Source organism: Cherax quadricarinatus, chromosome 54 (genome assembly GCF_038502225.1).
Source record: "Cherax quadricarinatus isolate ZL_2023a chromosome 54, ASM3850222v1, whole genome shotgun sequence".
NCBI lineage: Eukaryota > Metazoa > Arthropoda > Malacostraca > Decapoda > Parastacidae > Cherax > Cherax quadricarinatus.
Genome location: NC_091345.1, coordinates 11538841 through 11552915, shown reverse-complemented (window position 1 = coordinate 11552915; position 14075 = coordinate 11538841). Strand labels below are relative to the sequence as shown.

General features: G+C 39.4%; 1 protein-coding gene across 5 annotated transcripts in view; it reads right to left on the bottom strand.

The window, feature by feature from the left end:
• The window catches only part of Klp31E (kinesin-like protein 31E), a 526989-nt gene that overhangs the window by 20903 nt on the left and 492011 nt on the right, over window positions 1-14075 (bottom strand). For 3 of the 5 annotated variants that reach the window (XM_070096582.1, XM_070096581.1, XM_070096583.1), the window contains 3 exons: window positions 8507-8899; window positions 7567-7716; window positions 702-855 (listed from right to left, as the gene is read on the bottom strand). In XM_070096582.1, coding sequence (XP_069952683.1) covers window positions 702-855; window positions 7567-7716; window positions 8507-8899 — 697 coding nt within the window. The remainder of the gene's footprint in view (window positions 1-701; window positions 856-7566; window positions 7717-8506; window positions 8900-14075) is intronic. The other 2 variants (XM_070096584.1, XM_070096585.1) reach the window with 2 other exon arrangements.

Below are 14075 nucleotides of genomic sequence, written 5' to 3'. Positions count from 1 at the left end.
TGCACTTATGACTCCTCTTTTTATCACAACTACCCTTAAATGTCACTGTAACACAAAAGGGTATATATAAAATACACATTAACTTTAAAACACTTGAAACTTTGTAAAGTTTCCTCTCGTACTTATACTCCAGACAAAACATGAACCAACAGTCCCACAAAAGGCAGATATGATTACTGACAGGACTGATTACTAACCTAACTTCTAAATAACAAATATTTCATAAAGGTAGTCAACACAATCTCAGCACTTTCTTCTATCATCACAAAATTCATTATTGAATTTTCCAAAGCAACCTTTCTTGTTTTATACTAGACACCCTTCTGCTCTTATATTCCTCATAAAATCTTTCACTGTCTCTTAAAGCCTAGCATCTTGAGCATTATGTTCAAAGTCTTTTTCCTGAGGTTCCTTATACGGTACTTGACTTACTTACTACTACAGTAACAAGTATAACTTTCAGATCTTAGTGATAACATTTAGGTTTGTTCCTTAAATTTCAAAAGTTTTATTGATTTCCAATAAAAAAATTAACAGACCCATATATGTAATGAAGAAAAAAGACACATTGTAAAACAAGCTTTTACTGGGACAATGTTTCACTTTGTGCAGAAATTCTTAAAAAAAAAAAAAAAAAATCATCCAATAAAGCTTGTTTTTCACTGGGTAACTGTTTTATTAAAAAATTTATGTATACCAACCCTTCCAGCATGTGGGTTAATGACACCTGTATTTGGTCTTGATTCTCGTTTTGAGGATGTGGCAGAAGTTAAACGAGAGAAAACATTTTCTTCCCTAGATGTGGAACGTCGATACGTTGTTGGTGAAGTGGGTGGTGTCATTTCCGTATTGTCTCTGTTTAACAACAAACATTATTAGTAATATTGTAATTACAAAGCATGAGGAAAAATATTTAACCTTAAATGTTCTATACAATTACACAATCATAAGGTTATTGCGCTTATTAACACCTCTGAATGTTTAGGAACATTAATTAGAATGTGTTTACTGGAAAAAAAAAAAATTCCAGCTCTGATATTCTCATTCATATTTTAATAATTAACATTAAGTCTTGCATATCCAAAAAACTTGGGAGTAAAGTCCTTCCTGAAGAGAGAATTTTATGAATATTGCACTTAAACCCCTAACTTACCATAACAATTACATTTATCGTATAATCTGTTAATAAAAGACTGCATTAAAATGTACAAGTCTTGAAGAATACAGACACTATTTACAGTGCAATGTATGTGCAGAAGGCAATCATGTGATGGTAGATGCATCTTTAATAGTGATGGTGAATGTAGGAGCTGATTCATTTGAAAGAGAGATGATATAATGACTTTCAAATGAATAACTAATTGCACAAAAAAAGCTTAAATTCAATTACGTAAATAACCTAAGAGTAAATATTTCCAAATTTCTGACAATTTGTATATCCAGGTAACTGGTTTCCAAGTAAGTGAGACTTTTACGGAATGTACTTTTATATATTATGGCAATTAAAAACTTAAAAGTAATACCTAAAGTGCGTTAATGTATTTGAATACTATTATAGTTTTAAAGTCATTGTAAATGGTTACTCATCAACTCTCTTTGCTGGTGAGCATACATGAATAGCTCGACATGCGATGTAGAATAAGTAGACTTTATTACTCGATTAATTTTATCTTTTAACAAAACAAAATGGTGATAAATAGAGAAGTGAAGTGTTTATTGGTACAATGCTTCACTTACGGGAAAACACCAACAAAGACTTCATCACTTTTTGGTGTAACCTTTATTTAAAATACAAGATTAAATGGCCAAAAGGATGGTTGTGACAGCCCCACACTAGAGAAATCCACAACCAGATCCTGTTTATGAAGCTGTGAATGTATTCCAGACTTTCATAAATTTTTGACTGCACAAAATAATTTCCTTTCACAATGCAGTACACTGAAATGTGAACTATAATTATTTCAAAACTTTTAATAGCAGTCCTCAAATTATACAAAGCATTAATGGTTAACACAATATAAAATGAAATACTATACTAAGACAAAATAGATAACTATGATTAAAGTTTGGAATAAATTTTATCAGAGTTGAGAAAACAAAACATCTCCAACTTTCATTATATTAAGGGTTGACTGATGAAGGGTCTAACTGGTTTCAAGAGTAATCCTGCATTTTTACATGAGGAAATGTTCACTAGAGATGTTTAACACAATGGAAAAAACAGGAAACAGACAAGAGAACCATGAGGCATCTTGAGGGCCTTTGTAAACAGAAAGACATTAAGTGTGAAAAGTGTAGGAAATTTGAATGAAGCTTACTGATCCCAAGACTCGTGTATGAATGAGAAACTTGACTTACTAAGCACAGATCAGTCAACATTGAATGCAGTAGAGCTTGATCATCTATATAGCAAAGTTCATAATAAAAAAATAGATTTTGTTCAGAATGAAGATTAAAAAATGATATGGTGAAAGTTTATAAACCAAGAGAGGAGGAAGTTAGGGTGAGACATAAGCAAATATTGGCAGAAAGGTGGGCTAGTGCAAGTATGGGTAGTGGGGGGAAGGGGGGGGGGGTTGAAGAGGGATGGGATAGTTTTAAAAATGCAGAATTAGAATGTGGGGCAGAAGTTTGTGGCAATAGGAGGGTGGGTGCAGGAGGAAAGAGGAATGATTGGTGCAATGATGAAGTAAAGGGTGTGATAAAAGAGGAAAAGGTAGCTTTTGAGAGGTTTTTACAAAGCAGAAGTGTTGTAAGAAGAGCAGAGTATATGAAGAGTAAAAGAAAGGTGAAGAGAGTGGTGAGAGAGTGCAAAAGGAGAGCAGATGAAAGAGTGGGAGAGGCACTGGCAAGAAATTTTGCTGAAATTAAGAAAAATTTTTGGAGTGAGATAAACAGGTTAAGAAAGCCTAGGGAATGAATGGATTTGTCAGTTAAAAGCAGAGTAGGGGAGTTAGTAGATGGGGAGCTGGAGGTATTGGGTAGATGGCAGGAATATTTTGAGGAACTTTTAAATGTCGATGAAAAAAAGGGAGGCAGTAATTTCATGCACTGGCCAGGGAGGTATAAAAAAAACCATACCATGGACGGGGATAGAACCCGACATCAGAGAGTCCATGGTATGGTTTGTTTGCAATCGTGTCATTACGATTTCGTGAATCAGGGAGGTATAACTTCTTCAGGAGTGAAGAAGAGCAAGTGAGTGTGAGGGAGGTATGCGAGGCATTATGTAGAATGAAAGGGGGTAAAGCAGCGTGAACTGATGGGATCATGACAGAAATGTTAAAAGCAGAGGGAGATATAGTGTTGGAGTGGTTGGTATTTTTGTTTAATAATGTATGAAGGAGGGGAAGGTACCCAGGTATTGGCAGAGAGCATGTATAGTTCCTTTATATAAAGGGAAGGGGGACAAAAGAGATTGTAAAAATTATAGGGGAATAAGTTTAGTGAGTATACCAGTTAAAGCGTATGGTAGGGTTATTATTGAAAGAATTAGAGGTAAGACAGAAAGCAGGACTGCAGATGAGCAAGGAGACTTTAGAATAGGTAAAGAATGTGTAGATCAGGTGTTTACATTGAAGCATATATGTGATCAATATTCAGATAAAGGTAGGGAAGTTTTCATTGCATTTATGGATTTAGAAAAGACATATGATAGAATGGATAGGGGAGCAATGTGGCAGATGTTGCCAGTGTATGGAATAGGTAGTAAGTTACTAAATGCTGTAAAGAGTTTTTACGAGGAAAGTGAGGCTCAGGTTAGGGTATGTAGGAGAGAGGGAGATTACTTCCCAGTAAAAGTAGGTCTTAGACAGGGATGTGTATTGTCAACATGGTTGTTTAACATATTTATAGATGGGGTTGTAAAAGAAGTAAATGCTAGTGTTGGGGAGAGGGGTGGGATTAAATTATAGGGAATCAAATACAAAATGGGAGTTGACACAGGTACTTTTTGCTGATGATACTGTGCTTTTGGGGGATTCTAAAGAAAAGTTGCAAAGGTTAGTGGATGAGTTTGGGAGGGTGTGTAAAGGTAGAAAGTTGAAAGTGAACATAGATAAAAGTAAGCTGATGTGGGTATCAAACAATTTAGATAAAAGAAAAATTGGATATCACATTGGAGGGAGGGAGTATGGAAGAAGTGAATGTTTTCAGATACTAGGGAGTTGACTTGTCAGCAGATGGGTTTATGAAGGATGAGGTAAACCACAGAACTGATGAAGAAAAAAAAAAGTTAAGTGGTGCATTGAGGTATCTGTGGAGACAAAGAACATTATCCATGGAGGCAAAGATAGGAATGTACGAGAGTATAGTGGTACCAACTCTCTTGTATGGGTGTGAAGCATGGGTTGTAAATGCTGCAACAAGGAGACGGCTGGAGGCAGTGGAAATGTCGTGTCTAAGAGCAATGTGTGGTGTAAATATTATGCAGAGAACTCGTAGTGTGGAAATTAGGAGGAGATGTGCTGTTACTAAAAGCATTAGTCAGAGAACTGAAGAGGGGCAGTTAAGATGGTTTGGTAATTTAGAGAGAATGGAACAAAGTAAAATGACTTGGAGAGCGTATAAATCTACTGGGGAAGGAAGGCGGGGTAGGGGTTGTCCCCGAAAAAGTTGGAGAGGGTAAAGGAAGTTCTGTGGGCGAGGGGCTTGGACTTCCAGCAAGCATGCATGAGTGTGTTAGATAGGAGTGAATGGAGACAAATGGTTTTTGGAACCTGACAAGCTGTTGAAGTGTGAGCAGGATAATATTTTGTGAAGGGATTCAGGGAAACTGGTTAGCTGGACTTAGAGTCCTGGAAATGAGAAGTACAATGCCTGCACTTTAAAGGAGGGGTCTAGGATATTGGCAGTTTGGAGGGACGTCTAAACTGTTGTATCTGAGTGCTTCTGCAAAGACACTGATTACGTATGAGTGATGGTGAAAGTGGTGAATGATGATGAAAGATTTTTCTTTCTTTTTGGGTCACCTTGCCTCGGTGGGAAACGGCTGACGTGTTAAAAAAAAGATGGCTATAAAACAAAAGCTGGAGAAGGAAATATTTAAGATATACAGGAGACAAAATAAATTTTGATGGACAGACTATGAAAAACAGGATTATGAAATAAATGAGTAATTCAAATGGAAATATTTTTCAGAAAGTAGTACAGCACTGCAATACCAGTAATGCTGTGATTCCAGATTATGTGCAGAGATGCATTTTGTGAGAATGTGCAGGTGAACAAGGAGTGTAGACTACCCATGACAAATGAGCACATTAAATAATGACAAGGCACTCAGAGATGTAGAAGATAAGATTCACTCAGACCCTCTGTGCCTTCAATAAAGATGCACAGAAGGCATGGCACTGCCTTGTTTAGTCTAATTCAGTTTTTAAGGAAAAGGACATGTAACACTACTCTATGTTTGGTCTACTCCATCTATGTTGGAAGGAAAATGTGCTCTTCACTTGCTCTACTCCACAGAGAGTGCAACAGACAAATGAAGTAGCAGCAGCAGCAGCAACACACACAGCAAGAGGTATTCTTGAGCTTCCCCAGTGCTTGGGCTTCAGCCCAAAGCTGGGGTGTGACTAAAAGGATTCTGTAGTGCTTGCTGCCTTTGCACCTCCTGATATTGTCTGCTGCCACACCCTTTGAGCCCAGTGTGGGTGGGGTTTGTGGCAGCGCAAGGTGCCTAGCTTCTCTCTCCAAGTCCCGTGGGGAATGGGGCTAGGCCTGGGGACAGTTGGTCCTAGGGAGGAGGTACAAGTACCTCCTCCCATGACAGACACTGATCTGAGACACTCCTGCAAAAGGGAGCCAAGGCCAGGTCACCTCTTGGAAAAGGCCCAGGCCGGGTGATTATACTGGCGAATGTAGAACAGAACAGAATCTACTCTATCTCTATGGAAAGGGTTATTTTATTTTATTTACAAAGTGCTAAAATTGCTTGGTTATTCAGCACTAACATTTTATTTCCAACATTATCAAATTTAAACTATCATTGTCAGCTTCCTACTGTCATGACTAATTCACTCTCATATTGGCAGCAAGTGTCATCAAATTTAGATGAAAGGGAAAATATTCCCACCTTTCATGCTGAAAGACGCTGAGTTCTCAGTTAGGTACGCACCCTGTGGGCAAAGTGGTATTCCTCCTAATACTGATGCCCCTACCACTAGGCACAAACCACTTAAACACCTCCACTACCAAGTTAAGGTGACCTAGCATTGGGAGGCTCTATGGGAAGGGAAATATGGCACAGTTCTACATTTGGTCTACCCATTTTTTTTTTTTTTTTTTTAACATGTCAGCTGTCTCTCACCAAGGCAGGGTGACCCCCCCCCCCCCAAAAAAAAAAAGAAACACTTTCACCACGTTTGATATACCCTTGATGAGTTTAGAGAGTCTCGCTACTCTCGGAGCCAGGCCATGGACCAGGCTCGTCTGGTGCTTGCCTCGTCAACCAGGCTGTTGCTGCTGGAGGTTTGCTGCCCTAAATATCCATCAACCTGGTTGATTTGGCACCTGGTGAAGATACTTGTCCAGTTTCCTCTTGAAGACTTCTACACTTGTTCCAGCCATATTTCTGTCTTTGCAGAGGTGTCGAGATACAACAGCTTAGATGTAACTCCAAACAGCCAATATCCCAAACCCCTCCTCTAAAGTGCAGGTATTGTACTTCCCACCTCCAGGATTCAAGTCCAGCTAATTGATTTCCCTGAATCCCTTCACAATATATTACCCTACTCACACTCCAACAGCTCATCAGGTCCCAGAAACCATTCATCTCAGTTTCTATGGGAAGGAAAATATAGAACAGGGTAGATAAATGTATCTTATGTACAGTACTGTATATGCAGTACTTGAAGTACCTGCAAGTCTTAGATGCTGGAAGGAGAAACCAAATATTTATCATGAATACTACATGCCAGTGTGATTACTATAAAAGTTAATCAGTCATAAATTCCTTGGATTGCAGGAATGAGGACTAACCTCAGCAAACTCATACACATGAGAAAATAGAGGAGAGAGAATGTGGAAATAAAGCAGCACAATTAAAGGAAAAATTAAAAGACAGAGTGGAGGGGGGGGGGGAACAGTATTTAGTGAATGACAATGTGGAAGTGGTGCTTAATGTGAATGTAGCCAAAGAAAAGAACCATCAATAGAGTAAAAGGATGCACCATGTACTTTCCCATGCTAATACCTCCAAGGGTGATAGGCCAACGAGTCAATTAACATGCTATTTACTGTCAATGTGTATTAATGTTTAAAATAAATACTGTATTTAAAATAATCATTTTGTGGTGTTAAAAAATATTATACCTTTGTTTTCTATAAAATCAATAAAATAAATGTACATATTCCATTTTATTTTGAATGCTTTAATTTAACACAAGCAGTAAAATGAAGAGCCTTTAAATTTTCAACACTTTTACTGAAACCAATCAAATGATGTCTTCAGAACAGTGTAATGCACATCATATTATATTGATAATTAGCAAAACATGTAAGGAACCTATAAGTTGTACTACAACACATGGATTAAAATCAGCGTAACACTGTTATTCAACTACTCACGCAGAATTTTGTCGTGAATAATTTAGATTTGAGGTGCTAAGAGAAGTGAGGGACCTTCTACCCAGTCGGGGAGAAGTGGAATCTTGTCGATCATATGACTTGCGATTAAGAATTGGTGATGCTTTGTCAGGTCGATAGGACATCAGATTCCTGTAAGCCAAGCCAGCCCAAGCCGAGCCAGAGGTTAGTGTACACTCTGATATTCTGCTGTTGGTTAGTCTCCGGTTAATTCAACTAATCTTTAGTTTTGGACAGTGAAGCTTAAATTCCAATTTAAATTTTGTTCGGTATGAGTGGCGCAACCTAATAATTTTGCTGCCCTTTATTTTATGTTGGCACTGTGATGCTGGCTTGACCCCAATGTTATTATGCAGGAGTGCCACAGTAGCACAACTGCACTTGTGGACAAACATGAACAGATATTCTAATGGAACAAATATCGGTAAAATAAAAACAAAGAGACTACATAGAATTTCAATGTAACATCAAAGATCTACAAAATTAAAAAATATTTTTAAAAGCACAATATTAATTAAAACAGCTGTCACAGTCAGAAGACCAAAACTAAAAACTATCAGGATACAAAAAAGATATGCATAGAATGAATTATCAACCTTCTTAATTAGAAAATGTTGATATTCATTAGCTTCCAAAAAATAAAATATAAACTTAAATAAAAACAGACCTAAAATTGCATTAAATTTTACTATTTTGAAATGAAATCTTCCCAAGGGTCAAATTCTTCCACTCAAAATATTATTTAAGGCAATATCTGTATTGTATTTAATAACTAAGCAAAAACTAAGCATATCTGTTAATGAGTAATAAAATTAGGTTATTTCCAAGAAGTATATTAGTACCAACTAAACACTATTCATACAGGGCAAGACGAAGAGGGCTCCTTTAAGTAAATAAATTAAGATACCTGCACTGAACTTACTTAAGAGCATTAGGAGCTGATGTTACTCTAGGTACAGCTCTGTGAGTGCTGGATGGTGGAGGCATTAGAAGACCATCATCACTTAAAACTCCTTCAAAACTGGCAGTCATACGATCCATTCCCAAACTTGAGGACATGCGGTCTGGGAGTGAGCGATCTGAGCTAACACGTTCCACAGCAAATCGTTCCAGTGCAACAATAGGTGTTGCACCTATGATGGTTCCTGCTGGTGTGGTGCTCGCACTGACATCGGTGCCACTTGCATTTCCATTCTTCTCAGAACCATTGGTGAATAACATATCTTCTGTCGTAGCAGTTTTACGCCGCGCTTTGTCCCGCCTTTTTAGGGAATCGGAGGAGAAGACTAGCGAAGTGGCAGATGATTCCATCAGGCTGTGAGGGGTAGGGAAGGAGGAAGGGAAAGGAAAGGGAAGGGATACATGGAAAAGAACAGCAAACGAAACAGGTTGCACAGAAAGTCGTTATTACCAAAAGATGAACCAAGGAATGCAGTACACACAATATAAGTTATAAAGGAGATGAAGTAAACAACATACAAATTAAAGACATAAAATAAGAAAATTAAGCCACATGCATGGAGTACAATTTGGAGTGATCAGGAAAATAATTGTGCAAAATAAGTAAAAATAAATATTTCATATAATGGACAAGAACAATGCATGAGTAGTGAATAAAACATGCATCAAAAGGATAAATAAAGAATAAGTAGCAGCAAGTAACAATACAATGCACAATACATGCAGGTTTTGGATCAAGGTTGTTGGAAGGAACATTGGATGGGCGAGGTATCAGAAAGAAAGGAACAGGGAGAGACAGAAAAAGTATTCATCACTAAACATGCTGAGGCCACTATTACTAGAATTCTCTCCCAAATTTAATTTTGCAAATGCAGTAATGATGATGGTGTAGGGTTGCAAGGTAGCCCCCAGTATTTTCAAGTTATGGCTATCACACCAATTTTTTCATCAGAGCTGTCATCCTGAGACTGTAGCATGCTTCATGCATGTTTTCCTTCAGCAGAGTTTAGAATATAACCTGCCGTTGGCATCATTTCCACACGTGCCTTTCACCGATACCTTGCAGTGACCCAATCTGCACACTATTCCATATATCAGGAAACTATAGATATCACTAATGCAATAAGTTCTTCCACAATAACATCTATCATATGCACTATAGCAAGTGAGATGAGTAACAGGCAGGTATTTTCATCTAAAAGCTCTTCAAGTGGAGGGAAACTGCTAAGCATTCAAAAAGTGAACAAAATAAAAATAATAAAAAATTAAAAGGGTGGAGTAAGGTTCATCAGGAATGAAGGAATGGGTGACTGGGGTCATACACTGTACTGCTACTGAAAGCTAAAGAATATTGACTATTTCCCTGTGACACTGTTATTGCCATACTACTTGTGGCATAATAAAAGGTTTTGTAGAACCCCTTTCAAAATCAAAAGCTATACTGGTACACATTAGATTATGTAAATTATTAATATCTAATTAAAGCAATTAACATATTCTACTAATCAACTGTGGAGCAAATAAGTATGTTTTCGATCTCATAAAATGTCAGCCAATAGTAAGCAAAAACCAAATCTGAGATTAGGATATTATTGTGCAACACACAAAAAGTACAGTAGATCGTCGGATAACATGTGATCTGTTAAAACATTTTCTGTTAACACATTTTGCAAAATTGCGGCATATTTTCAGTGTACACAACATAAAAATTGGTTTACATGGTGGAGCACATGTAGGGGAAAAATTTGGCATGAGCTGTGGTGATTTCCCTCCATCTCACAGTGAGCCTCAGGGTGAGTTCATTGTCTTATGGGATAGCAGGTGGGAGCATGCTAGTGGGTGGGAACGTGCAAGCAAGTGGGTATAAATGGGTGAGCTAGTGAGTGAGGACAAAGCACTGGGTGAAGACGGGCGAGTAAAGGTCCAAGCAAAGGGTGAGAGTGCCCTGTGGGTGCATGCCGTCACTGCTTTCCCATATTCCCTCCAGCCGTGGTACATCTCATGTAGCACTATAGCATATGGTCAGATGGACACTGGTGTGGGGATGGGTAGAGGCAGGCGAGTGAGGATATTCAGATGACGGTGAATGTTTAAGAGAGAAGTGGATGCAAGTGTGTGCGCATGGGGGGGGGGGGAGGGGAGGATGTGAGATCTAAGAAAGTAATGGTGAGTATGGGAAAAGGGCATCTGTGGGAGATGGGTGAAGGTGGAGGCCTGATGTTGGGTGAAGGTGGAGGCCTGATGTTGGGTAAAGGTGGGGGCCTGATGCTGGGTGAAGGTGTCATTTTACACCTGTCCAACCCTCTGACACATGGGCAGAAAGTTGAGGGTATGTAGGTGATGGGATGGGTGGGGTAGATGAAGGTGGGCAAGGGATGGGTGAAGGTGAGGTGAGAGCTAGAACATGTGGACAGAGGAGTGTGAAAAATAGGTGTTGGTGTTGGATGAAGGTTAGAGCATCTGGAAGTGAGGCTACACAACAAGGCTCAGGGCTCCACTCATACACGTCTAATACCATACATGATACTATGTTCATACACGTCCAATAGCATACCTTGTGCTATGTTCATATGCGTCTAATGCCATACTTCGTGCTATGCTCATATACATTTAGTACCATTCCTTGGTCACACACCTGTCCACACCAACTGCTCAGTCAACCTCCTCCTCCCTCCCATGGCCACACACCCTCGCTGCACACCCAGCAACATTACTGATACCACCCACAACCCCCACCCATACCCCTCGCACTTATAATTCCCCCATGGCTGCATGCATTCACTGTCAACAGTGTAATGCTTTTGTAGTATACAGATTACTAATATATCTACAGCCAAACTCCCTTGCCATGCTGATGCCACAGACTTCTCTAAACCAGTCAGCTAAGCCACAGGCCTCTGCCTCAGAACTCTACTAGGCTTAGAGACAGTCAGACACAAGCTGGGGGCCTCTACCAAGTTATTTTTTATTTTTATTATCACACTGGCCGATTCCCACCAAGGCAGGGTGGCCCGAAAAAGAAAAACTTTCACCATCATTCACTCCATCACTGTCTTGCCAGAAGGGTGCTTTACACTACAGTTTTTAAACTGCAACATTAACACCCCTCCTTCAGAGTGCAGGCACTGTACTTCCCATCTCCAGGACTCAAGTCTGGCCTGCCAGTTTCCCTGAACCCCTTCATAAATGTTACTTTGCTCACACTCCAACAGCACGTCAAGTATTAAAAACCATTTGTCTCCATTCACTCCTATCAAACACGCTCACGCATGCCTGCTGGAAGTCCAAGCCCCTCGCACACAAAACCTCCTTTACCCCCTCTCTCCAACCTTTCCTAGGCCGACCCCTACCCCGCCTTCCTTCCACTACAGACTGATACACTCTTGAAGTCATTCTGTTTCGCTCCATTCTCTCTACATGTCCGAACCACCTCAACAACCCTTCCTCAGCCCTCTGGACAACAGTTTTGGTAATCCCGCACCTCCTCCTAACTTCCAAACTACGAATTTTCTGCATTACATTCACACCACACATTGCCCTCAGACATGACATCTCCACTTCCTCCAGCCTTCTCCTCGCTGCAACATTCATCACCCATGCTTCACACCCATATAAGAGCGTTGGTCAAACTATACTCTCATACATTCCCCTCTTTGCCTCCAAGGACAAAGTTCTTTGTCTCCACAGACTCCTAAGTGCACCACTCACTCTTTTCCCCTCATCAATTCTATGATTCACCTCATCTTTCATAGACCCATCCGCTGACACGTCCACTCCCAAATATCTGAATACATTCACCTCCTCCATACTCTCTCCCTCCAATTTGATATTCAATCTTTCATCACCTAATCTTTTTGTTATCCTCATAACCTTACTCTTTCCTGTATTCACCTTTAATTTTCTTCTTTTGCACACCCTACCAAATTCATCCACCAATCTCTGCAACTTCTCTTCAGAATCTCCCAAGAGCACAGTGTCATCAGCAAAGAGCAGCTGTGACAATTCCCACTTTGTGTGCGATTCTTTATCTTTTAACTCCACGCCTCTTGCCAAGACCCTCGCATTTACTTCTCTTACAACCCCATCTATAAATATATTCAACAACCACGGTGACATCACACATCCTTGTCTAAGGCCTACTTTTACTGGGAAAAAATTTCCCTCTTTCCTACATACTCTAACTTGAGCCTCACTATCCTCGTAAAAACTCTTCACTGCTTTCAGTAACCTACCTCCTACACCATACACTTGCAACATCTGCCACATTGCCCCCCTATCCACCCTGTCATACGCCTTTTCCAAATCCATAAATGCCACAAAGACCTCTTTAGCCTTATCTAAATACTGTTCACTTATATGTTTCACTGTAAACACCTGGTCCACACACCCCCTACCTTTCCTAAAGCCTCCTTGTTCATCTGCTATCCTATTCTCCGTCTTACTCTTAATTCTTTCAATAATAACTCTACCATACACTTTACCAGGTATACTCAGCAGACTTATCCCCCTATAATTTTTGCACTCTCTTTTATCCCCTTTGCCTTTATACAAAGAAACTATGCATGCTCTCTGCCAATCCCTAGGTACCTTACCCTCTTCCATACATTTATTAAATAATTGCACCAACCACTCCAAAATTATATCCCCACCTGCTTTTAACATTTGTATCTTTATTCCATCAATCCCGGCTGCCTTACCCCCTTTCATTTTACCTACTGCCTCACGAACTTCCCCCACACTCACAACTGGCTCTTCCTCACTCCTACAAGATGTTATTCCTCCTTGTCCTATACACTAAATCACAGCTTCCCTATCTTCATCAACATTTAACAATTCCTCAAAATATTCCCTCCATCTTCCCAATACCTCTAACTCTCCATTTAATAACTCTCCTCTCCTATTTTTAACTGACAAATCCATTTGTTCTCTAGGCTTTCTTAACTTGTTAATCTCACTCCAAAACTTTTTCTTATTTTCAACAAAATTTGTTGATAACATCTCACCCACTCATTTACTCTTTTTTACATTGCTTCACCACTTTCTTAACCTCTCTCTTTTTCTCCATATACTCTTCCCTCCTTGCATCACTTCTACTTTGTAAAAACTTCTCATATGCTAACTTTTTCTCCCTTACTACTCTCTTTACATCATCATTCCACCAATCGCTCTTCTTCCCTCCCGCACCCACTTTCCTGTAACCACAAACTTCTGCTGAACACTAACACTACATTTTTAAACCTACCCCATACCTCTTCGACCCCATTGCCTATGCTCTCATTAGCCCATCTATCCTCCAATAGCTGTTTATATCTTACCCTAACTGCCTCCTCTTTTAGTTTATAAACCTTCACCTCTCTCTTCCCTGATACTTCTATTCTCCTTGTATCCCATCTACCTTTTACTCTCAGTGTAGCTACAACTAGAAAGTGATCTGATATATCTGTGGCCCCTCTATAAACATGTACATCCTGAAGTCTACTCAACAGTCTTTTATCTACCAATACATAATCCAACAAACTACTGTCATTTCG